General features: G+C 41.0%; 1 protein-coding gene across 4 annotated transcripts in view; it reads left to right on the top strand.

Moving 5' to 3' along the window:
* The first annotated feature begins 3,286 nt into the window (after nt 1-3,286).
* The window catches only part of EFCAB14 (EF-hand calcium binding domain 14), a 36,254-nt gene continuing 12,845 nt past the window's right edge, over nt 3,287-26,695 (top strand). For 3 of the 4 annotated variants that reach the window (XM_068539823.1, XM_068539824.1, XM_068539822.1), the window contains exons 1-5: nt 3,287-4,467; nt 6,035-6,183; nt 10,466-10,611; nt 20,785-20,883; nt 24,350-24,460. In XM_068539823.1, coding sequence (XP_068395924.1) covers nt 4,286-4,467; nt 6,035-6,183; nt 10,466-10,611; nt 20,785-20,883; nt 24,350-24,460 — 687 coding nt within the window. In that variant the 5' untranslated portion in view covers nt 3,287-4,285. The remainder of the gene's footprint in view (nt 4,468-6,034; nt 6,184-10,465; nt 10,612-20,784; nt 20,884-24,349; nt 24,461-26,695) is intronic. The other variant, XM_068539821.1, reaches the window with a different exon arrangement.

The following is a 26,695-nucleotide window of genomic DNA, read 5'->3' as shown; positions in this document are numbered from 1 at the left end:
TGGGTACTCTTATTACCACCATTTCACAAAAGTGGAGGCTCAGAGAGGCTCAGCCATTTGCCCAAGGTCACACAGCTGCCAAGTGGCAGAGTTCAGATGTGGACTTCGACCCCAGAGAAGAGAGGATTCTGAGATCTTAAAGAGCTTCAGCCCAGGAATCAGAAGTCCTGGATCCCATTTCTGATCATGGCCCTAGGCAAGTTTGCCCCCACTCCCTGCCTCAGTTTTCCCAAGTGAAAGTGCTCTGTAGAGTCTTCTAAGATAGCACAGCATCTCAAGAGGCTTTGCCACTCACACAGAATGGAATTTTGAGCACAGGGAAGTCATCCTTGCTCACTCTCCCCACAGAGCTGCTAGGAGGATTCAGCAGGCATCGCCCACCCTACATGACACTTCACAGCATATAAACACTTTCATGCTGCTCCCTCCCCCAAAAAGCACAGAGCAGAAGGCTGGGCAGGAAATATTCTTATTCTCATTTTACAGACAGGAAAGTTGGAGTACCAGAGCTGCAAAGTGACTTACCCAAGATCACATTGCGTTTCAGGCAAGTTTTGAACGGGTAACAGGCCTCCCTAGACACAAGATCATAATATGAACATCCCCAAATGAAAAGATGGGTTACAACCTTGAGGAGTCCTGGTGTAGGAGGGCACCGTGGGCTCCTCAGTGCAGGAGCCCTCGCTCTGAGACGGTTGGATTAATCACAGGCCTTGAGGGTCCCAGGTATGAGGGAGGAGGCTAGAGAGGTACCAAGAGCTCCTGAGAGAAAAAAACATCTGGCCATCAGTTTTCAGAGGATGACTCAGCATCTCATGGGATGTTTACCCAACACAGAAGGGTGTGTTATCTATAGACCAATAGACAAACAGTCAGACAGAGGGACTGAATGATAGGTCCAGCAGAAGCATCCCATTAGCTCTCAACTCCCCTCCTCCAGCCTCCCCACCCATGACCAGTCCATTGCATGAAAGGGCAGGGCCTGGCTGACCAGATGTCATTGTAACTAGGTGATACATCCTTGGCTCCACCTTACTCCCTTGGGTTCCTCAGCCCCTGGTTCCCTTGGTGAACATGTAACATCTACAGCACAGGAGGGCCATGGGAAGGGCCATCCTGGGCCAGTCACCCCTTTTGCCTGTGTCCTCTTATGACCATAGGGTTTGTTTGTGAAATGGTTCTTGAAGTCAAGACCTTTTCTTGTCCATCCCCAGACCTTCAGGGAGGTGCTACTGCAGAATTGTCCAATAAAACTTTCTATAATGATGGAAATGTACTGTTCTGTGCTGCGCAATAGCCACTAGCCACGTATGGTTGTGGAGCACAGTGGCCAGTGAGACTGGGGAACTAATTTAAACTTTTAATTTAATTTTAATTAAGCTAAATGTAAATTTAAATTGCCATATGTGGCTAATGACTACTTACTATATTGGGCAGTGCAGCTCTAGAAACAAAAGGAGACAAAAAAAAAAAAACCAAAATAACTGCCCATGTTTGGGGGCTTCAGAAGCACTTTCACAAGCATCTTCTCATTTGTCTGTCCTGTGAAATAGATATTAATCCTCATTTTGCAGAGAGGAAAACTGAAGCTCAGAATTAATATGGCTTCCATGTTGACAGAGTTAGCAAATATTCAAAGCATGATTTCATTGCAGATCTCTTGATTCCAAAACTCCACTTATACCTCTGTATAACTCTGCCCACTCATGTAGGCATCACATATATATCGGATCATCTACCTCTGGTCTAGACACATAAAGATAAATAAGAGACAGACCCAGACTTTGGGTGGGTATCCCTAGACAAAGACAGTGTGATTGCCACAATAAGAATGTGGGTATAAAAATTACTTTAAGTGACCCTTTTCCAAGTAGTTCAAAGCACTTTGCTTTAAATACCATCTACATCTGATGACTTTCAGATTTACATTTCAGGCCCCAACCTCTGCCCAGAACTCCAAATAGGTATACCAAACAGTCCATCTGAATACTGAATTGACTTCTCAAGTTTGCCCCAAATCTGTTCTTGCCCATCTCAGTAAACAGCAATTCCTTTCTTCCAGCTGTTGCACCCTAAGACCCTGGAGTCATCTATTACTCCTCTTTTTTTGCTCACCTTCTCTGTAAACCATCAGCAAATATTGTTAGCTCTGTGGTCAAGAAGCATCCAGAATGCTCACCATCTCCACAACTGCCATCATCTTTATTTGTCCCTCACTGTTCCCTGATTCTCTTTTCCACACAGTGGCTAGTGATCTTTTAAAAATCTAAGCCAGAGCTTAAAGCACCAAGGGTTTTCCAAAGTCCTCACAGTGGTCTATAAGGCCCTACAAGATCTTCCCCTGATGCTTGTCTGACCTCATTTTCTACCGCTCTCCTCTTGCTCTTCAAGTCCAGCCACAGCAGTTCTTTCAGGTCACTCCTTCCTCTTGGCCACTGCACAACTCACTCCCTCACTGCCTCCCGATCTCTAACCGAAGGTCCCCTTATCACAGAGGCACTCCCTGTCCCCTTATCATGTTTCAGTTTTCCTCATAATATTTATCATCTCCTGACATTTTATATGTTATTGCTGTCCTCCCACTCGAGTATAAGCTGCAGGAATAGAGTTGGCAGATAAAACACAGGACAGCCAGTTAAAAGTAATTTCAGGTAAAATAGAATTAACTTTAAAAAGTATGAAGATGTCCCAGACGTTGCATGGGATATACTTATACTAAAAAAATATTCGTTGTTTACCTGAAATTCAAACGTTACTGAGTATCCTGTATTTTTATTTGCTAAATTGGGCAACCCTATGCAGGAAGGCAAGGATAGTGGTTATCTTGTTTATTGCTGTATCCTCAGCGGTAGAACTGCTCCTGACATATGGTAATCTCTCAATAAATATTTACGGAATGAATGAATGAACGTGTTCAACCAGGTCATTAATCTGTAACACGCCTAAATCTTTAACAAACAGCATGAGAGTAAGAGGGTTGGAGCCTCTAGGCTGGGTTAGTCACAACTGGGGGGGCCCGGGCGGCTGATGAATTTCCCAAGAAGGCCGAGCAGCTGGATGCTTTGCCTGGCCCATCCCTGCTCCTCAAGAAACAAAACTCGCCCTTGTCAGGTGAGCTACAGATCCCCGAACCTCCTGGGGGCGGAGCCTCCTCGACCGGCAGGTGGGACCTGCCCTCGCTTGAGCCTGCGTCCTTTAACACCCCGCCTCCCCACCGGCCCTCGCGTGACGTCACCAGACGGGCGGCCAATGGGAGCGCGCCTTACTGGCAGGCGGCGCCGGCGGTCGCTGCCAAGGGGGAAGTGAATTGGGGCTGGAGCGATGGCCCGGGGTTGGAGCCCGCGGCCGCCGCCGCCGCCGCCGCCGCCACCAGCGAGTCGGGAACAGGTGCGGCCGCAGCCGGAGCGGGGGCCGGAGTCGCGGCTGGAGTGGAGGCGGCGCGTGTGAGTTGCCGAGAGTCGCCCGTGCCGGAACACCTCAAACTCTGGGTGGGAGCGCTTCAGGTGGGCTGAGCCGCCGTCGCCCCTCCTCACCGCGCCCCCAGGCCCAGACAGCAGAGCTGGGGTCTCCCCAGGCTCGGGACTGGCTCCTCTCAGGTCGAGCCCTCCAGGCCGGGCTCTGGGTCTTCCTCGGCCTCTGGCTTCCTTCAAACTCAGGACGGAGGCCGGAGGACGGTGATCATCTCAGACTCGGTCATTTTCTCTGTCGGGGTTGTAGCGGCTGGGAGCCCCCTCCTGCTGCCAGCTAGGGAGGGAACAGCGCCTTCCCACCGTTTCGCTCTGCATCTCCCCCTCTCCTCCCATTGAAGAACAAGTTTCTTTTTTTCTCTCCATTGGAAATTCTACCCCGGAAGTCCAAAACACCCATCTGTGTCCTTCCCCAGCTCCTGGAGCACCCTTAGAAATACTATCTACTGACCAGGGCTGAGAATCTCTTGACTTGACTTTTTATCCTCTTTGGGAGACAAAGGTTCCCACCTCCTCCATGTCCAATACCCCCTTCGGTAACTGACAGTGCATGCCTAGGGCTTTATCCATTTGGATCACCAGCTCCCTGGCCATCTTTATGTGACTTCCCCCACCTATCTGAGTTACAGTTTCCTCTGGCTCCGATCTCCAGCCCCCAGCGGATCTGGTCAGTCCCACTTCTGGGTGGGACTGACCAGAGGGGCTCTGGCCCAGGATTCCTCACCCTGGAAGGCGGCTCCAAGGCCTCGAGAGAACTGGGCGTCGGGTACGAACCTGGCAGCTCAGGAGTGGGTGCTCCACTTACCCCACACAAGAAGATGAAAAAACGCAAAGAGCTCAATGCACTGATCGGCTTGGCTGGGGACAGCCGGAGAAAGAAGCCCAAGAAAGGCTCAGGCCACCGCCTGCTTCGCACCGAGCCTCCTGACTCAGACTCTGAGTCCAGCTCAGAGGAGGAAGAGGAATTTGGTGTAGCTGGAAATCGCTCTCGCTTTGTCAAGTGAGTAATGCAATACTCAGGGGTGGGATGGGGAAAAGGCATCTCCTTGCACTACCAAGGAGGCAAATTAAAGGGAAGGAGAGGGGAGTTCTTAGGAAGAAAAAAGTGTGTAGACCTTGGAAGGCACGGAGGGAGGAAGAATGTTAGGGAGAAGATGAGTTCAGTTTCTGAATGAAGGATAAGTTAGAGGTCTATCTCTGAGTATACAAAGAAGAGCTCTGAATCTAGGGTGGAAGGGTGGACTTGGGGAATGTGCTAAGAGCCCAGAGAGACCACGGGGGGAGTAGCAAAGAAGCTAAGAATAGGAAACTAAGAGCAGAGAAATTTGGGGGACTAGACCTTTTGTTAAGTATAGGAGAGACAGGGACCTTAAGACTGCAGGTTTTTTTGTTAGGTTAGTTGGATTTTTTTGGTTGTTTGGGGGAGGGGTTGTTGTTGAGGTTTTTTTTGTTTGTTTTGTTTCTGTTTTTTTTGCACTCTTGATGGGTCTGAATCTTGGTGATGGGGGAATATGGTGAGGGACATTCTGTAAAAAGCATGAGCCTCGAGAGAAATGACGGGTGGGAAACAAAAAGAAGAAGCAGGTTTTCTCAAACCACTTTTAGATGGTGCAGCCACTAGACAAATCCAGTAGTGAGCACAAAGACATTGCGAATTGGGGGTTATGGTAGAAAAGGGCCAAAGAGTCCAAGGCCACCTTGAAGGTGCCCTTGGACTCTCTTAAGGAGCACGTTTAAAGAAGAGTATGCTGCTGAGGTTGTGGAAGCAAGAGCTAGGCAGAAGGTTGGGATGCTAGAAGAAAAGAGATTGAATCCTTTGAGGTTTGTTTGTTTAGAATGTCTGTGTCCTTTTATGTTAAAGGAAGAGATTGGTTTCTTTGCCAGTTCAGGGTAATCCTGGGTTTGGGCTGTGAAGATCTGATGAAGTGGAATAGTTAACTGGAATAGTTATCCTGTTGGGTTAGTTTAGACCTTGAGTGCTGGTTGAAGTTTGGTGTGAAATCTAACCCCTTTCTATGTTTCCCTTCCTTCTGAGCCAATAAGCTGGAGTGTACCAGGTGTCCACTTTTTTTCATTCCATTTGGAGTAAAACTCACTCAAAAGTTTATAAAGTTTCAGTAAACTGAAACGAGGTCCTCTGGAGTGAGTATATATATTTAAGAGAGAGAAATAGATAAGTGAATTACAGTACAGTGATGGAATGGCAGAGAAGCTCTGGTCTTTACACTTCCCTAACCTGAGCCAGTTTCCAAAGAAACTGATGGTGAATTGATGATGGCAGTGAGCTGCAGTGCCCACAGGTGCTTCCTGTAGCTTACAGGAACTCCCTCTGTTTCATGTGAAGTTTGAAACCTTTGTCCCCTATAGATGAACTCTTTATAGGTCATATTAATAATTTAGACACATTCAACCTGCTGTTCAGATTTAAGTGTGTTACCCCTGCGTTCCCTGGTGAATTAACTGGTATTCATTAGAGATTATAATTGCATGGCGAAGCGTGCTATTTTGAATAAAGCTGTATTCATAATCTCTTTTGTACTCCTGGTTGAATTTGTCCTTATGATCAGGGGAGACTATTTACGATGCTGCAAGATCTGTTATCCCCTCTGTGCTTTTGTCATCCTTGCCGCCTGTGTTGTGGCCTGCGTTGGCTTGGTGTGGATGCAAGTTGCTCTGAAGGAGGATCTGGATGCCCTCAAGGAAAAATTTAGAACAAGTAAGTGGTCACCCTTTTCAGAGTATAATTTTGGACTCTTTTTTCCAGGTTCTAGGACAAAGTGAACCACACTGAATCAAGATTTTTGCTCACTCTGATGAAGCAGTTATGTTCCTGTCAGCATTTTTAAACTCTTTCTTAGCTGTCAGCTTGAATGCAGTAACAGTTACTCATTTTTAAATCCACAAACAAAAAACTGTGCTTATGCACCACTAGGACAAATAGCATCTGAAATAATGGTACTGCAGTCAACACTTACAGTGCAGAAGGGAAGGGCTAAGATCCAGAAGTCTAGAATCTTGGTTAATCTCCACCTGTTGCCACTTCATATTCCCCAACTATAAAGTGGCAATAGCAACACTAGGCTGTTTCCTTCCTCCTCACAGGGACATTTGAGAAAGCATGTGGGAGTGTCTGTCAGACAGTTTCCTCCTCAAGAAGAACCTATAGAAACATAGGACTGAGCAGTAATAATGATAGCCAGCATTTACGGAGTGCTTACTGTATGCCAAGTCAGAAATAAATATTTGTCTCATGAGTGTTTTAAAGTTTAAGAAACTTTAAGTTGAAGAGTTTTATATATTCAAAACTGTCAAGTTGTATTTTGCACATCCAAAGTACTTTTTCTGAAAGGTGTGTTTGCATGGTAGCTTCAACCTGTTTTAACCTAAAGATCTTCCTTTAGTAACACTGAGATCTTTAGTTCTAGGTTTCAAGGGTTAATTTTCTAAAGCTAGTAAAACTTTTTAAAAAACAACAACAAAAACAAAGTACCAAAAAAAAGAAAGTAAAGTTATACCCAAAAGATGCTTTACTCAGTCTTTGTTTTAACTAACAATTAGTGTGTAGCTACAATTACAACCTGAATTTTATTATAAATAATAAAATTAATTTTTAAAAAAAATTTCTAAGCTAAGGAAGCAGTTTCAGGTTAATCAAAAATACCCTAACTTTAACAGCTTTAACACACCAGGAAACTGACCACCAGGCTTTCTCAAGGTCATAAAGAAATCTGGCCCCAGAACTAGAATTAGAGTTGTTTCCTTACTTCCTCTCTTAAGCCATAGGTGATCACAACATCCTAGCTTTCCTTCACCCCAGCTTCTCTTTGCTGCCTGCAGTTAGTTAAGTTCCAAACCTGACCTAGGGACAGCTAATCCTTAGTGAGTATGTTAATGACGTTCCTGGTGATGTTGCTTGAAAAAAATATATTGAAATACTAACTTTGGTTTTCTTCTGAGCTTCTGATTCAGGGAATGGGATTGGGTAGGCCACAGTCCTCTGCCAGGATCATCCTGACCTATATGTTTTATCAATTGGTGGGATCAGAGTACAGTGTAAGAATGAGATTTGTATTCTAGTTATTTTCCCTCCTGAATGTTGTCCTTAGCAGTATTACAAGGTGTTTTTAAGGTCAGTGTTATCTTGGTAAGTAGTAATCATAACTTGGAAATGAGGTTCTGAGAAGCAGTGTTTAACTATAAATAACCACTGACGACACCTGTCTGTGCCATCATCTCTCCGTAACTAGTTGGGCCTCCTACGTTTGTACTACAGCTTGTTTTGGTTACATATAGCAATTATTTATTTATACATTTCAAAACATTGCTCAGTTCTGCCTTCCAGGGATTCATTTCTCTGATTGCTCTGTGCCTGTGTTTTCAGAACACCAGTGTAATTTGTACCTTAGCTGAGCTTTTCATTTTCAGGAAATTTCTTTGTTTAGAAATGCATATTTGAAGTGTATACATGTAATAGACCTGACAATCGATCAGGCAACAAATATTTATTGAGCACATGTTAATACAAATATTTACTGAGCACATGTTAATACCTGGAAATACTCTATTCAGGAGATGCCAGGAGTTGTACCCTGGACTGTGAGACCTGCTTTCTATCACTGAGCAGCCTTCCCCTGGGACTCTGACTGCATTTGTCAGCCAGTTGAATGAAGCAGATTTGGAATTGTCAGTCCAGCTGCTCTGTGGGCTTTGGTTTGCTGCAATAGATATGCCAGCACCTATTCTGTCTAAAGCAGGACTTCCTGAGGGAGGATGGGGTAGGGCCTGGGGCATAAATCAGTCTGCAGGCTGAACCATTGTGGACTACTTGGCAAGAGTTTTTTTGTGAAAACCATTTTCTTGGCTAAATGAGGTTAATCTTGTTAAACTTAAATAATCTTCCTTTGAATTATGCTTCTACTTTCAATATATTTCAATAAGTTTATTTTTATTTCTTGTTTTTCAAGAGGACAGTGGAAATAAGACCACCTGCTGACCTGGTTTAGATACCTTTTTGAAAAATTCAGAGCCCCTTGTCCTTTATCTCATTATCTTCCGAGACACTTGTGAGGAAAGGAGGCAGGATTGCTGAAATATCTGGAACAGAAAGCAAAGCAGATAGGCTTGGTATTTTTCCCTTGAGGCCAAGGAGTAACTTGATCCTTAAGCTTGAAGTGCTGGCTGGCCTGAAACTCTCAGCTCAGTATTCTTCTAGAACCAGGTACTCCGGAAGGACTCTACAGTTATTATAAAGGAGATTCTGTTCCCAAGCAGTCTTCCCTATCGCTCATGGCTAAAGTGAGGGGAAAGAATTTGGAAGAAAAGGACAGTATTGATAAATCAGACATCTTCATTTCTGGTCATACAGGGAGAGTAGCAGTTTGGTCATTCAGTGCAGAGCTTAAGAATGGTCTTGTTAGGATATAAGCATCTGTGACAGCTGAAGTACACTAGAAAGAGTATTGGTCTTAGAAGCACAAGGTTTGACTGTTGAATCCTGACTTGCTCATTACTAGCTATGAAACATAGGCAAGTCACTTATTCTTTCTGAGCCTCATTTTCCCATCCATAATATGTAAAGATGTATTAGTGCTACGAAAGCACTTTGGGCATTTCTCTGTCATGACATCTGTCACACTGTATAGTAATTCTGGGGCGACGCCTTGCTCCCCACTAGACTGAGAGCTTCAGGGTCTTTTGTATGCACTAGTGCCAAGTACAGGGCCGGGCACATAGTAGGGGCTCGATCACAAGATGAGTAATTACATAAAAGTTTATTGCAAATTATAAAGATGTATAATTATAAAATATTGTTATTGGCATTGTATGTTGTATCTAAAGGGTGTAGGCAAAAGTCTCCATTTCCTGATCTTAAAGATCAGGAAAAGAGCTAAGTAAGTTATTTTGAGTATTACTATACTAAATTTTAAATAAGTTGCTTTCCATGTTGAAAGAACATGAATTAGTAATCATAAGTTGTTTGTTTACTACACTTCATTCCATTTATGTAATCAGAGTGCCTTTACTTGTCTTATCTCTCCCAAAAAACCCCAAATCAGATCATGAATATAATCCCCTCTTAGCTCATACAATCCTCAGGATCCAGAGTGTTTTCAGGGCTTGTCAGACTCACATGTTTATTAGTTAATAATTTTAATCCAAGTTATTTATGTGTTTGTCTTACTTCCTCTTCTACTTAATTCATATAGATTGCAGGAAAAAAAGAGACTCTCCCCCAGCCTTAGGATGTTTTACCACCAGAGAATCGCAGACGTGTGTGGGATAAGTTTTTCTTTATAACCTAACTGAATATGTGTACGAAATTCAGTTGGGTGCTATAAGTGCTACATTAATTTCGACTGACTGGTAAAATATTCCTACCACATGAGATGAATGTATTCCTGCAAACTGTGTGTAAATCAAATGTTACATTAAAAGGACTTAGCCAAGTCTACTATTTTTAAAGAAATCCTTCAGCACATATCTTTGAAATGTGAATAAAAATATCTAATTTCCTTTAATAATTCTGAATTTTCAGGTAGTGGGTTTGCTTACAGTGAGGATACCACCGCCACCCCCTGATTTTTGTGGGGATTTTTTTGTTGTTGAATTTATTTTTTTGTTGAGTTTTCTTTGTTTAACTTAATAGGGTAACATTAACTCCATTTCATACCATACAGTCATTTCACTGGACAGGCATTTGCATGCTTCTGTGTACCTGGGACTGTGCTGGGCCCTGGGAATACAGGACCCAATAAGACCTGTCCTCAGGCAGCTCTCTGTCAGTCTGATGGAGGGGACAGACAAATAAATAAGTATAGCACAGTGTGTTCAGTGCTCACTGAACAGAACAGTGGAGTTGATAGATATGAATTGTCATTATCCTCCCAGAATTAACTTTCATTAATCTATCTTCTTTCCTGCTGTATGATCATTTTTTCATCTTGGAGCCATGAGGGAACTTTATGGCTATTTATTATTGTTCTTATTTTTGCTTTTAGTGGAATCTAATCAGAAAAGCTCATTCCAAGAAATACCCAAACTTAACGAAGAACTACTCAGCAAACAAAAACAACTTGAGAAGATTGAATCTGGAGAGCTGGGATTGAACAAAGTCTGGATAAACATCACAGAAATGAATAAGCAGGTAGCAAAAGTGTGATTTTATTTCTGTGTAAGCAATGAATATTTCATTTTGTCTGTTTAGTATGTAACTGTAAGTATAGGGAACTCACTTCAGATTGTCTTACTTTTTGAAATGGTGCTTTGCATACTATGATCCCAACACATTAAAGTCAGGTAAAATAGGTAATAGTTATGCATTTACCCAGTATTTAAAATGTTAACCCTTTCTGCAAAGGAACAGAGTTTTAACAGAGGAAGTTAGAAATTCTTGAATCAACTTTTCCTAAGGAACAGTGTAGGTATTCAATTTAAGAACAGTGTCATCTAACGCCCAAGAAAATTGGATAACTTGTTTTTATTAGATAATGAGAGCTTATTTTGTTTAATATAGTTTACAGACTTACAGCCTTGGGATGTAGTGCTATATGCTGTACTAAAAACTTATCAGCAGCTAATGATAAGTATTATTCTAGAATAGCATTGGAGGAAATGACAGAGTTGGTTAAATACCTTGACCAGGCAAGCAGGACTAGAGCCAAAACTTTTCCAGTCCCTAAATTGGCCAGATCTCACATTCATTCCGAAAGAGGGACTCTGCCAGAGGAAAAGAGCATATTCAGAAGATGTTGATGCAGCATTGTCAGGATTCAACAGTCAAACCTTGTGCTTATATGAATAAGGTGCTGCAGTTGCCACTTGTTAACTATAGCCCCTGTTCTCAGTTTCCATGGCTTAGTTAAGAAAGACATGTGCGTCGAGAAGAAAACTCAAGTGCCAAGTGAATGGTACACCCACAAAGTGCTTAAAAATTGTTTCGTCATCCCTGTCGTGGCTAAGAGGATATTCTGTTCTTCAGAGTAGAGTCGCAGAGTTCAGAATCAGCCAGGGCAGAGAGCACCGTGCTAGAATAAAGTGCTTGCCAATGTTTTTGAAGCTACCCTCTCCTTTCAGCAGTAGTTTGGGAGTGGGGTGGTTCAGCACTTGTGACCAGAGATCAGTGGCCTGGGGCAGAAGCTTTCAAACTTTTGCCTGGAACCCACAGTAAGAAATATTTTCCATCATTACCCAGTAAACACATGCATACATGTATATAACTGAAATAAAAGTTTCTGAAAACAGTCACTTGCCCTTAATATTATGCTGCCTTATGATATTTTATTATTTTTTATTCAGTTCTCTTTCATTTTTAAGAAGTATTCATGAAATAATTGATGGATTGCAGCACCTAGTATTTACTAGTTATCATTTAGCCTTGGATTCTGAGTTATGAGGGAAAAGCAGGTATTCACTCCATTTTTACAAGAAAAATAGGATAAACCGTGGTCTTGCTTGTATTCACAGAGCAAATGAGCAGTTTGTCCAGACAGTACATCAGGTGAAAGTAAACCACCATGAAGCACTGAGAGACAATTAGCATCTCTCTCTGGGGCAAACTGTGGGTTCTTTATAGTAGCCAGTCATGGAGTTTACCATTCTGAGGCATCTAATTACACCAGAAGGTTGTATATTGTGTTCTGAGCTTTGAGCATAGTACTGATGATGATGGCACTTAAGATGGTAACTGCCACTCATTAAATGCCTTCTTTATGCAGGCCCCAATTAGATGTACTACATATGAGATCTCCTTTCTCTTTTTTCGCTTCTATAACTCTATGAAGTAGGAGGTGCTATCTCCATTTTATCGGTAAGAAAACTAAGGCTCAATGAGATTAAGTAGTTTGCCCAAGGTCAACAGCTGTGTAGCAATGCTAACAAAATATTCAAGTTATAGGAGCCTGTTTTCTTTCCAACTTTCTATTCTGCCTTCCATCTTTATAACCTCTAAAGGACACAGTAGGTGCTTAGTAGATAAAGCTGAAAGGATGTGAAGTCAAGTCCCTATCAGGGCTCATAATCATTCATCAATGATGATTGTCTGTTTTAGTAACTTTTTTACTTACTATTTAAAGAGCACTTAATTTTAACCCCAAAGCAGAAAAGCAGCATTTCAGGCTTTTATAGTATAAAATGGTCTAATAAAATGGTCTACAGTAGCTATTTTTAATTTCACTAATGAAAAGTCATGTAATATGCATGAAAGTCATGACTCATCTTTTGGCTGGAATGTGGGAGATTTTTCCTTAATGGTTTGTACCTAATTCAACTTTTTAGACTCTTTGAATTGCAACGTGTGACTTTAGAGATAAGTTCTATAACACTTGAATCCAATCTGACGTGCTAGAATGTGTCTATCAGAGACCAAAGCAGTCCCAGATATCAGTAATGGGAGAGTGCCCCTTGTCTCTCTATTCTAGTTAAACATGTAGCTTTGCTGTACTTTTCTACAGATTTGGGCATTATTCCACCCAAGAGAGGAATGCTGAAAAATGGAATCCAGCTTTGCAGTTTCTGGGACTGTAGCTGGGTCCTAGTGACAGTATGTGGTCCAGGTCTTATAAGTGAGTAAGAAGTCCTAAGTGTTGCCTGGTAATTGGAGAATTAGTGGTCAGCTCTCCAGAGCATATTCTTTCTGTGAGGCAGCTGATACCCTAGGCCTAGAGCGTTTGGGGCATGGGGAGAAGCGGAACAGCACCTCACCTTGCATTGCCTCGGCTTTCAGGCTGCTGCTCTGGTTTTGGGTGAAATGATAGCTGTCAGCCAGCCACACTGGCCATTTGTGAGGCCATTACCATTCTTGAGATACCTGTGACTAGCATCAGGTTCTGCCACAGCCTCAGGATAGAGCCGTACCTGGGAGAGTAGTTTCTACCCAGATTGTTCCACCTAGAACACAGCTTGTTGTCCCTTTAAGATCTGGCCAGTTGTCAGTGGAAGGAGTTGTTCCCTCAGGTGAAAAAAAAGGAACTACACAATTGATAGGTCATTTGGAATAATCATATCCTTGCCCATCAAGTTGGTGTAGCACCAATTGTGTACATGATTTGGGGCACTGAGTAAAACACACATGGGGTAGACCCCTTCCAAGTACTTTATGATTGAGTATGTTAAGATAGTCTTGGAAGGCCCAGTGGAGGGCATGGGGAAAGGGCCAGCCAAGGAAATCTGTCACACCCCTTCCAAAGCTTTGTGATGTGTTTTCCTATGTGTATATTTCTTTCCTGTCTTTTGTCTTTAAAATTTCATGAGTAATATGTGAATGTATTCTTATATAAGATTTAATAGTAAAATACACATAGAACTCTTACGAAAACTCCCCTTCAACCCCATCTCTGTATGTGCCCCCATTACACACAGATACAGACACATAACACACATTCCCTGTTCCCATAGTTCTTCGCTGTCAATAGTCTGGGCTACATTCTTACAGTCCCCTTTATATGCATTTACAGAATTGTAATAGCTTTTAATATGAATTAGCTTTTAGGTTAGCGTGTGCACATGCACACGTGTGTGTGTGACTAAATGGAATCATTAGGTATATATTCTACAGCTTTCTCTGTTTACTCAATATATCTACATCCTTAGTGTTAGACATTTAGATGTTTCTAGAGTTGTGCTATTACAAATAAGAAAACAGTGAATAGTCTTGAGCATACATCTTTATGCTGGTGAGCATAAAGTAACCTTTTTTTAATTTGTTTTTTTCCAGTTTCATTGAGATATAATTGATATACTAGTTATCATTTAGCCTTTATACTAGTTATCATTTAGCACCGTGTAAGTTTAAGGTGTACCGCATAATGGTTTGACTTACATACATCATGAAATGATTATCACAGTACATTTACTGAACATCCATCATCTCATATAGATAAAAAATTAAAGAAGTAGAAAAAATATATATATTTGTCCTTGTGATGAGAACTCTTAGGATTTACTCTCTTAACTTTCATATATAACGTACAGCAGTGTTAATTAGGTTTATCGTGTTGTACATCACGTCCCTAGTACTTATTTATCTTATAACAAGAAGTTTGTACCTTTTGACTACCTTCCTCCCACTCTCCCTCCCCTCACAATTCCCCCCCACCCTGCCTCTGGTAACCAACCACAAATTTGGTCTCTTTTTATGAGTCTGTTTGTTTTTGAACTATAATTGACCTATAATACTGTTTCTGTTATACAACATAGTGATTTGATATTTATATACATTTCAAAATGATCACTACAATAAGTCTAGTAACTTATGCCACCATATAAAGATAATACATAGTTATTAACTGCATTCCCAACACTGTGCATTTCATGCCTGTGATTCATTTATTTTTCACCTGGAAGTTTGTACCTCATAATCTCCCTCACTTAGTTCTTTCCTTCCCCCACGCCTCCTCCCCTCTGGCAAACACCTGTTTGTTCTCTGTATCTGTAACTGTTTCTGTTTTGTTATGTTTGTTCATTTGTTTCTTAGATTCCACATATAAGTGATATCATACAGTATTTGTCTTTCTCTGTCTGACTTATTTCACATAGCGTAACATCCTTTGGGTCCATCCATGTTGTCACAGATGGCAAGATTTTATTCTTTTTTCTGGCTGAGTAATATTCCATTTTGTATATATATATGTGTGTGTATCATACACACCACAACTTCTTTATCCATTTATCTATTGATGGGCACTCAGGTTGCTTCCATATCTTTTCTATAGTAAATAATGCTACAGTGAACCTAGAGGTGTATATATCTTTTCTAATTAATGATTTCATTTCTTTGGATAAATACCCAGGAATGGAACTGCTGGATCATATGGTAGTTCTGTTTTTTATTTTTTTGAGAAATCTCCCTACTGTTTTCCCTAGCAGCTGCACCAATTTACATTCCCAGTGCAAGAGGGTTCCCTTTTCTCCACATCCTCGCCAATACTTGTTATTTGTTGTCTTTTTGGTAGTAGCCATTCTGACAGGTATGAGGCAATATCTCATTGTGGTTTTCATTTGCATTTCCCTGATGATTAGTGATGTTGAACATCTTTTCATGTGCCTGTCTTCTTTGGAAAAAAGTCTGTTCGGATCCTCTGCCCATTTTTTAATTGGGTTGTTTGTTTTTTAGATGTTGAGTTGTATGAGCTCTTTGTATATTTTTGAGTATTAACCCCTCATCAGCTATATCATTTGCAAATATCTTCTCCCATTCAGTGGGATCCCTTTTTGTTTGGTTGACAGTTTCCTTCACTGTGTAAAAGCACTTTAGTTTGATGAAACCCCATTTGTTTATTTTTGCTTTTGTTTCTTTTGCCTAAGGAGACATATTTTAAAAAGTATTAATAAGACCAGTGTCAAAGAGCTTATTACCTGTGTTTTCTTGTAGAAGTCTTAGGGTTTCAGGTCTTTACGTTTGAATCTTTAATCCATTTTGAATTTATTTTTGTTCATGGTGTGAGAGAGTAGTCCAGTTCAATTCTTTTTCATGTAGCTGTCCAGTTTTCCCAACACCATTTATCGAAGAGGCTGTCTTTTCCCCATTGTATAGTCTTGCCTTATTTGTTGTAGATTAATTGCCCAGATAAGTGTGCGTTCATTTCTGGGCTCTCTATTCTGTTCCATTGATCTATGTGTCTGCTTTTGTGCCAGTCTCATACTGTTTTGATTACTGTAGCTTTATAGTATAGTTTGAAATCAGGGAGCATGATACCTGTAGTTTTGTTCTTTCTCAAGATTGTTTTGGCCATTTAGAGTCTTCTGTGTTTCCATACAAATTTTAGAATTATTTGTTCTAGTTCTGTGAAAAATGCCATTGGTATTTTGATATGGATTGCATTGAATCTGTAGATTACCTTGGGCAGTATGGTCATTTTAACAATAATTTTTCCAATCCATGAACACGATCTGTCTTTCCATCTGTTTGTGTCGTCTTCAGTTTCTTTCATCAGGGTCTTACAGTTTTCCAAGTACAGGTCTTTCACCTCCTTAGTTAGATTTATTCCTAGGTATTCTATTCTTCTTGATTAAACAAGTAACCTTTAGGATAGATTTCTAGAAATGAAATTGCTGAATTAAACGGTGTAAACGTTTCAAATTGTGACAGATAATCCTAGATAACCATCTAACAAGTCGTCTCCAATTTACATTTACATTAACAGTGCATGAGAATACCTATTTCTGTATGTGCTTTTCAAACCTAAGTGTTATTCATATCTTTTTAAGGGCATGTGTTAAAACCTCCTTGATGTAACTGCTGCTCTTAAGAGGTTTATAGTTTGCTGAGAGTATCTCTCTGGAGCTGAAGTTTCTCACCCATTTTATTTTTAAATGGATAGAGTTAGAATGTTGAAGATTAGTCTGAGTATTTTGGAGCACTTATGGAGAATTGCATGTTTAAGTGCTTATTAAATTTCATTATTAAAGAGCTAACACTTACTTGGTATTTTGTTTGTATCAGGTACTGTGCTGAGAGCTCTAGATATGTATCTCATTTAAGCCTCATAGCCTGTATTAGTCATCTGTTGCTGTGTTACATTTGTCCCAAAGCTTAATGACTTAAAACAACAAACATTTATTAGCTCGCAGGTTTTCTGGGTCAGAAATTTGGAAGCAGCTTAGTTGAGTTGTTTTGGCTAGGATCTCTCTAAGGTTGCAGCTAAGATATACGGCCAGGGCTGCATATCTGAAGGCTTGACTGGGACTGAAGCATCCTCACTCACATGGCTGTTGGCAGGAGGTCTCAGTTTGTCCCACCATGGCTTCTCCATGGGGCTGCTTGAGTGTTCTCACAACATGGCAGCCGGCTTATCCAGAGTGAGTGATCCAAAAGAGAGCAAAAAGGAAGACAGTGCTTTTTTATGACCTAGTTTTCAAAGTTGCACATTGTCACTTGCACTTTATTCTGTGGGCCAAAAGTGAGACACTCAGTGCAGGCCACACTTAGGGGAAAGGGAATTAGCGTCCACCTCTTGAAGGGAGGACTATCAAAGAATTTGTGGACATATTTTAAGACCATCACATGTCCCTGTGAGATGGTTGTTGTTATACCATACTACCAGTGAGGAAAATGAGTTCACACTTATGTAGCCTTATCTCCTACTTCCTAGACTCTACCCTCTACTCTGCTTGGACTAGCCTTCTCAGCGTCCATCCCAGACACAGAGTGTTCATTCTTAGCCATTCATTCATTTGGTAGATACTTATTGAATGCCTGTCTTTGTGTCAGGCGTATTATGGAAAATAAAACAGACATGGTCCTTGATGACATGGAGCTTACAGTCTAGTGGAGGAGAGAAATCTTAATTTAAAATCACACACATAAATAAATCATTGTCACTCTGAGAAATGCTATGAAGGAAAAGTATTCCTGGGCCTATTCTTTTTTTTTTTTTTAATTTTTTATTTATTTAGTTATTTATTTATTTATGGCTGTGTTGGGTCTTTGCTTCTGTGCGAGGGCTTTCTCTAGTTGTGGCAAGCGGGGGCCACTCTTCATCACGGTGCGCGGGCCTCTCACTATCGCAGCCTCTCTTGTTGCGGAGCACAGGCTCCAGACGCGCAGGCTTATTAATTGTGGCTCACGGGCCCAGCTGCTCTGCGGCATGTGGGATCTTCCCAGACCAGGGCTCGAACCCATGTCCGCTGCATTGGCAGGCAGATTCTCAACTACTGCGCCACCGGGGAAGCCCGGGCCTATTCTTTTTATTGCTCCCTACCTACCCTGATGCCACAGTCACCCTTCTAACCTAGAAAGGATAACTGATTTATTTCTATATATAAAACTCTTACTTCTCTATCAGAGTCTGATTTGAGTCCTGATTCAATGAAGCCTGTCCCTTTCAACCTGTGCTAATATTTTCTCAGACTGTATTCAGTATCACATTTAGTACTTGTTTCTTTAATGTTACCTATCTACTTCTACCTCTCCCTCTCCCTCACTCCCTCTCCCCTCCCTCTGCCTCTCCCCCTCCTCTCTCTTCCCCTCCCCCTCTCCCTCTCCTTTTCTCACTCATATTTTGCTCCTGTCCCCCAGGCCTTCTTTCTATTCTTCAAATATGCCAAGCTCTTCCCCACACTGGGACCTTTGCCCTAGCGATTCCCTCTGCCCTGAAATGTACTTCTTTTTATTTCTCTCTCTGGTTAATTCCTTATTATTTAGATCTCAGTTTAAATTTCATCTTCTAATAGAGGCCCTCTCTGGCAGTCCAATCTAAAGTAGCTACCCAGTCACACTCATCAAGTCACCTTATTTTATTTTTTTCACATCTTTATTGGAGTATAAATGCTTTACAACGTTGTGTTAATTTCTACTGTACAACAAAGTGAATCAGCTGTATGTATACATATATCCCCATATCCCCTCCTTGAGCCTCCCTCCCACCCTCCCTATCCCATCCCTCTGGGTCGCCACAAAGCATCGAGCTGATCTCCCTGTGCTGTGCAGCAGCTTCCCACTAGCCATCCATTGTACATTTGGTAGTGTATATATGTCAATGCTACTCTCTCACTTCATCCCAGCTTCCCCTTCCTCCCCATGCCCTTAAGTCCGTTCTCTACGTCTGCGTCTTTATTCCTGCCCTGCCACTAGGTTCATCAGTACCGCTTTTTAAAATTCCATATATGTGCGTTAGCATACAGTATTTGTTTTTTTCTTTCTGACTTACTTCACTCTGTATGACAGACTCTAGGTCCATCCACCTCACTACAAATAACTCAATTTCGTTTCTTTTTATGGCTGAGTAATATTCCACTGTATATATGCACCACATCTTCTTTATCCATTCATCTGTTGATGGACATTTAGGTTGCTTCCATGTCCTGGCTGTTGTAAACAGAAGTCACCTTATTTTCATTTTCCTCTAATGTATCCTGCTATCTAATATTTTTCTTATATCAAATTGTCTGTCTCTTTGCACTAAAATGTAAACACCAAAGACCACTGACATCTGTGTTGTTCACCACTGGAATAAAATAGGGTTTAATAGATATTTGTTGCAGGAATGAATGAATGAGTGGATGAATGAAAGGAAAATGGTCTGACACCCCTGAACACATCCCTCCTAAAAGGAAAGAGGGAGAAGAGTTCCAAGGCTCCTCACTGCACTCCCTTGTTCAGAACACGCTGCTGCTCACTCCAGGAGCTCTCTTTAAATACTGTACACAGTACTTATTACTATCTAATACTTGGCTTCTTTGTTCTTCTGTCACCTCCTACCAGGATGTAAGCTCCATGAAAGCAAAACCTCACAGTCTTATTTGCCACTTTCTCCACAGTTCTGGGCACAGAGAAGGTGCTAGACTTTTGTTGAATAAAAGAATAAGGGGTCAGGTTTACTGTGTCTTGTATCCATCTGTTGCCTACCACAGGGTTAGGCATGTCACAAGTGCCCAGAAACTTTCATGGTTACTCTGTGAGGCCATTCTGAATATAATTGCTATTGGTAGATCTGTGTCCTCATCCTAGAATTTGGGACAGGAAAGCAGTGTGGAACCAAGTTTTGAGCCACATTGCAAGGTTTTTAGAATATGATCTCTGCATCCTGAAACTGAGTATTACACAGGTTCCACCAGTCCTCATTCTAGAGAGAAGTCCAGCTATTTAGAATTTTACCCATAAATAGCAGAAGGGAAGATACTTTTTGTTTTGATTCAGTTCCTATTTTAATACATTCAGCATATCAGTCAGCCAGCAGGTCAGTGGGTATTTATTGAGCCCCTTCAGGGTACAAAGTAGTGCTTTGGTTGAGCTATTGAGTTTGAAATATTAATCACATTGTTAAACCAAAACTAAATCCCCAAGTAGTTGAAAGTGCTATTCAAGTTGTCAGGGTTCAGTTGCTGTCAACTGTATATTGTGATGTTGGGCTTTTAATTTATATGTTCCCACTTGGGCAGAAACAAAAGTTCAGCAAATAACTGAGGTGGTATTTTTTACCAAAATAAAATCTTTTAGAGATCCTTGATCATTAGCTTTCTTCCTGTCCAGTTGTTGAAGGACTGTGTTGTAATTACTGCATCTTTTGGGTAATTTAAGATTTTTGGATCTTGTAGCTGCCAGGAGTGGGGTAAAGAATAATGCCTGCCTTTCCCTCCTTGGCACTGGTATTTAAACTGGGCAGGGAGAGAAGGGGTGTTACTGCTTCCTCCCACATCTCAAGTCTATCCAAGGTACTCTGCAGAGTTCTTCTACTCCTGTGACGTGACCGGGCAGAACGTCTGGATCACAGAATCGCATGATGTCCAAAGGTGCTTGACATCACCATCAGCTGTAGAGTGTGTGAAGGGAGCATTGTTCTACAAGTTCTGTTTTCATTGGTTATTACTCATTTCCTTTCAGATTTCTCTGCTGACTTCTGCAGTAAACCACCTCAAAGCCAATGTCAAGTCAGCTGCAGACTTAATTAGCCTGCCTGCCACTGTAGAGGGACTTCAGAAGGTAAGTGCTGTGTATGGGCACTGAAATTAACCTACTGTAATTCTGTCTTCTCACAAATTCTCTTTGAAAGGCTGGCATTTGAAATCAGCTACTCCAAGAGGACAGTAATAGAGTTCAAGACATCTCTGCTTTGGTCTGGTTAGTTGGACCTTTAATTTGCAACAGGTGGTTTTAGCTATGGTTTATATGGATTCACACCTTTTTATCTGGCTTTCCAAGTCCCAGGATTGCTTTGCTGGGACTCTTGTGTTAACATGTGTGGGTTTGCTTTTCATTACTTGCCTTTTCAGTTCATCATCCACAACGTCTTTATGAAAGCAGAGCAATTGTACATGAGAGTTGCTCTAAGTTGCTATTATTTTCCATGATTGAGAAAGAGAGGGAATTTTTTGTTTGTTTTAGTTGGTTTTGTTTTTTAAAAAAAGATAATTTGGGGAAGTGCAAAATAAAAATTCAGGATGTGATAAGTACTGGCAAGGATGTGGATAGAGGGAAACTTTCAAACACTCCTGCCGGGAGTATAAATTGGTAAAAAGCATTTTGGAAAGCAATATATATTATTTTATAAAGGTAGAGAGACACACCCTCTAAGCAAATCACTCTTAGGTATATGCCCTAGACTCTAGGGCCTAGGCAAACATTACTTTAGAATTTCTGTTTACTTGATCCCTATGATTCAGCCTAGAGCAGGAGGCAGTAACCAACCAGATGAAGAGTATGTTGGAATCTTTAGAGCTGGGTGGGGAGAGTGGGTAGGGAATGGAAGGAAAAGAGGGTGCTTAATGGGCACACAAGCAACATGAGGCCCTGTAGCAGGAAGTGGAAGAGGGATTCTGGAGCAGGGAACCCCAAACAATGGGTATCAAATATAGAATCTTTGGCTTTTAAAAGTCAGTGTGGGGGCTTCCCTGGTGGCGCAGTGGTTGAGAATCTGCCTGCCAATGCAGGGGACACGGGTTCAATCCCTGGTCTGGGAAGATCCCACATGCCACGGAGTAACTAAGCCCGTGAGCCACAATTACTGAGCCTGCGCGTCTGGAGCCTGTGCTCCGCAACAAAAGAGGCCACGATAGTGAGAGGCCCGTGCACCGCGATGAAGAGTGGCCCCCACTTGCCGCAACTAGAGAAAGCCCTCACACAGAAACGAAGACCCAACACAGCCAAAAATAAATAAATAAATAAATAAAATTTAAAAGAAAGTCAGTGTGTGCTGAGTTTGATTTGATTATATACCAGGCTCTATAAACATATAAATTGTTTCCTCAAAGGAGTGAGAAATTCCTAAGCCAGAAAAGAAACTTATTTTACAGCCACACCACCTGTGTGTGCTCAGTCTCTATAGTCTGCTGTTTGTCCAATATGGTCATCTGCCTACAACTTAAAAAAAAAAGTAGGGACAACTTTGATGAGGCCAGACTGTTTTTGCCATTATTCCCAAGGGTCAAGTAGGGGGAAAGGTAGGCCTCTGTAGCCTTTAATACAGAAGCAACTCTGGCAGTCTTGCATTCAAAAAGGAAATTGGTTTATTCTTGCATTCGTTAATTCAACAAACATTTGTGGGGCTTCCTCCAGTATGTGCCAGGCACTTTGCAGTTGGTGAGAATACTAGTTTCAGGATTTTGCTCTAGAGTTCACATGGCTCTGTCAGCTGCTTCCTTAAAAAAAAAAATCTTAAACAAGAGCTTACTATCTTCTTGCGTCCTGATGGGCTCATGCATCCAGCCAGTGAGGATTCTCTAACAGTGGATGTCTTTGAATGCTTGTAGCTTCTATAACAACAGAGCTTACATAGACAAAATCCCAGCTTAGAGACTTCTACCCAGTATGTTGTCTCTTTGCAAATCTGTGCATTTATAATGTCAGGCACTACTTTTATTACAGGTGGCTCAGTTTTGAAGTGGTAGGTCATCTCAAAAAACCTAACTTCAATGTATCTCATGTAATTATTTTTTTTTTAATGTTGAAAATGTCATTTATTTTTCTCTTGGATTCTTGGCTATCAGTATAATAAAAACACCCTTGGTTAAAAATACTAATGGGACACTATAAAATTGTCAGTATATCTTAATGAAAGACCAAAACCTATCAAATTAGTAACACTCTTGGATGTTCCTTTAGGACAAGCCTTTTTTAAAAGATCGTTTCTGAATTATATTCCTAAGTCTGCAGTCCACTTGGGCTCCTTAGACCTAATGAAAGCAAGTAAGCAACTAGCCATATCTAACTCTACTCAGTAGTTACTGATGGGATTCTAAAGCAGAAGAACACATGCTGCCAAATGGAATTTTCCCTTCATCTCTGCAATGCTGGGTTTTCCAAGGCCAGAAATGGTTCCACCCATTTTTACTCAAAAGTCATCATTTGCTCCTGAGAGTGGCAGTCTACAATGATAGCTCTGGCCATCTGCCTGCAGGGCTTGATAGAGGCAGTTTGTGGGAGAACTTTATCTACGGATCCCAGATTTATAAACTAGTTTTTTGGGGTTTTTTTTGTTTTGTTTGTTTTGTTTTTAAGGAAAGATCTGGCTTTCCTCTATGAAAATTATGTGTGTGTGTGTGTATGTGTAGTTTCTGGTTAATTGTGTCAGTATAAACTACATGGAGTTCATAGTTCGAAGATATTTGAAATAATCCTCCATTAGGTCAGTGTTTAAGTAAAATCACAATGATATACCACTACACTCCCACTAGAATGGCTAACATGGAACAGATTGAGGGTACCAGTATTGATGAGGAGATGGAGTAAAAAAGTTAAGCCTACATCTACCGTATGATCAGCCATTCACCTCCTAGGACTTGTGATAACGAGAAAGCTTATGATGAAGGGAAATGAAAGCATATGCCCACATGAAGCCTTGTACGTTAATGTTCATAGCAGCTTTATTTGCAATAGTCAAATGTTGAAAACAACCTAAAACCTAAAACACCATCAACAGGTCAAGGTGATGTATCTGTAGAATGGAATGCTACTCCACAACATGCTGAGTAGCTACAACATGCATAAATCTCAGAATAATTATGCTGCATGAAAGAAGCCATACCAAAAAAAAAAAAAAAATGTACATGCTCACTCACTGTTCTATTTATGTAAAATTCTAGGAAATGCAAACTGATATATATAAGTGTATGGATAGATAGATAGTGACATTATATATATATATATATATATATATATATATATATAGTGATAGAAAGTGGATCATTGGTTGCCTGGGAACAGGGAGGGAAGAATTACAAGGAGGCATGAGGAAACTTGGGTGGGATGGATGTTTATTATCTTGATTGTGGTAATGGTTTCACAGGTGTATATATATATATATATATATATATATATATATATATGTAAAAACTTATCGTCATACATTTTAAATACGTGCAGTTTATTGTTTCTGAGTTATATCTTAATAAAGTTATTAAAAATTTTTAAAAAGGAAAAAACATTGACCCTACTACATGTTTCTGTTCAGAGTGTAGCTTCCATTGGCAATACTTTAAACAGCGTCCATCTTGCTGTGGAGGCAATACAGAAGACTGTGGACGAACACAAGAAAACCATGGAGTTACTGCAGAGTGATATGGTACGGAAATCTACAAATGCTACAGAAAGTCAGCATACTCCTGCCTACCCTTTTCTGTGTAATCTTGTGATACCAATTTTCCATTTACCTAAACAGGCCCCACAGGCACCTTTTTAGAAGATAAAATAAGCAGTGTTGATTGATTTTACTACAATCTGTAAATTGAGGTAGATAGGATTAAAAGCTGAGTCTTTTGCCAACGTGGTAGAGGAGATACAGCACTAAGACACTGTCCTTAAAGTTGAATGGGTAGGAAGGAAAATGGAAAAGAAGGAAAGGGGAGTGGGGAGGTGTCTTATTTATTGCTACATAACAATCACCCTAAGACTTAGTGGCTTAAAACAACAGTTTATTATTTCTCACTGTTCTGTGGATCAGGAGTTTGGGCAGGGCTGTTAGACTGTGGAATGATTAGAGGCAAAGCAAAGAGGAGCTCCAGAGGATGAAAGGCCATCTTGGGTGTTCCAGCTTCAGCCAGTCTCGCAGTCGAATACAGCCACGTGTGTGACCTCATCCTGTACCATGGGGAACAGGAAGCCACCCCACCCCCACTGAGCCCAGTCAACCCACAGAATCATGAGAAATAATAAACTTGTTTTAAGCCACAAAGTTTGGGGATGATTTTTTTTTTTTTTACGTGGACCGTTTTAAAAGTCTTTATTGAATTTGTAACAATATTGCTTCTGTTTTATGCCTTGGTTTTTGGGTGGCGAGGCATGTGGGATCTTAGCTCCCCAACCAGGGATCAAACCCTCACCCCCTGCACTGGAAGGCGAAGTCTTAACCACTGGACGGCCAGGGAAGTCCCTGGGGATGATTTATTATACAGCAACAGATAACTGAGACAGAAGCAAACCCTGCAGTGCTCAGGAATTGTTTTCAAACATTGCTTAATGCTGCGCAGGTGTAAGCTGTCTGCAGTCATTCAGAGGCCTTAATTAATCTCCTAATGGATACTCAGCTCCGTGAAAGATTTATGAAGGGTGAAAAAGGATGGCACAGCCCTCGCTGTCCTGCTGGAGAGATGAGTTATACATATGTGAAATCAGGACAGTTCAAGGCACACAAAAGTTCCCTAGCTTTTCCACCAATTTCTAGATATGCCCTACATGCTCTTTTCAAGCTTTGGAGTTTCAAGTTTAAACTGGGCAGTTTGTGCCAAGGAGACCTGGGCTATTTTAGAGCTCTAGAAAGGAGGGTTTTTCATTTTCTTCAGAACAAATACTCCTCACTTTTATTTAGTGGGGCTGACCCAGAGGAAAAAGCCTTGATCTAGGTATCCAGACACCCTGGATTCTAATTCCAACTTTGCCACTGAGTAACTGTGTGATACATAATAATAAAGACTTCTCTAACTCAACAGTTCTTTTATTATTATTATTATTATTATTATTATTATTATTATTATTATTATTTTAATAGCTTGAACATTTTCTCAAAGTAATTATTTTCTAAAATACTTTTTACTAACTCAAAAATTCATACTTTATAGAACCATGGGGTTTTTTTCTTTTTTTTCTCATCCTCTCCTCCTTTTCTCTTTATTGTTACCATTTGTTTCCTATAAAAGCAGAGTTGACAAATGTCTAGGATTTCAGATTTCAAGGAAAACAATTTATTTTGACCAGTTGCATCCTGTTATCATTAAATGTGCATCTTTTAAACTTCCATGATTGCCAGTGGTAATCCTCCTACTGAATAAGCCATACAAAGTTTTTCCATTAGAGGGAAAAGTGTATATAAGCATGTTATACTTCAGTCGCCACCAGGAGAGATTTGAGCAGTGGGAAGGGGATGAGAAAGGAAGGGTAACCCTCATAACTCTTGGCATGTGCTGTACAAACTGAAAAGCTAATAATGTGCATGGTTGGTTACGTGCTCAGTGCCCAAAGCCAGTGGTTCCTTGACTGGCTGTTCTTGGAATGTATAAATCTCTTTAGTTCTGGGGAAACAATGACACTAACCAGGTTCAGACTGAGTTGGTCCTGGGAGATATAGTGGTTGTATAGTTTCTCTGGGAGTACAGGTGACAGGGAGAAGAGGCCTGGTTTCTAGGGAGTTCATTCCATTCAGAGACTGAGAAAGTTCCCTGACGCAGTCTGGGTGCTACTGATCCAGTCCAGGCTTTAGGCTGGGGATCCCCAGAAGTACCTGGTGCCCTCAGGCCTAGCACAGGATTGGTCATACCAAGGCTCCTGGGAAATAATTGTTGATTAATCTGTGGATGCCACCTGT

Source organism: Eschrichtius robustus, chromosome 3 (assembly GCF_028021215.1).
Source record: "Eschrichtius robustus isolate mEscRob2 chromosome 3, mEscRob2.pri, whole genome shotgun sequence".
In the NCBI taxonomy this organism is placed as follows: domain Eukaryota; kingdom Metazoa; phylum Chordata; class Mammalia; order Artiodactyla; family Eschrichtiidae; genus Eschrichtius; species Eschrichtius robustus.
This window is presented reverse-complemented; position numbering and strand designations above follow the sequence as displayed.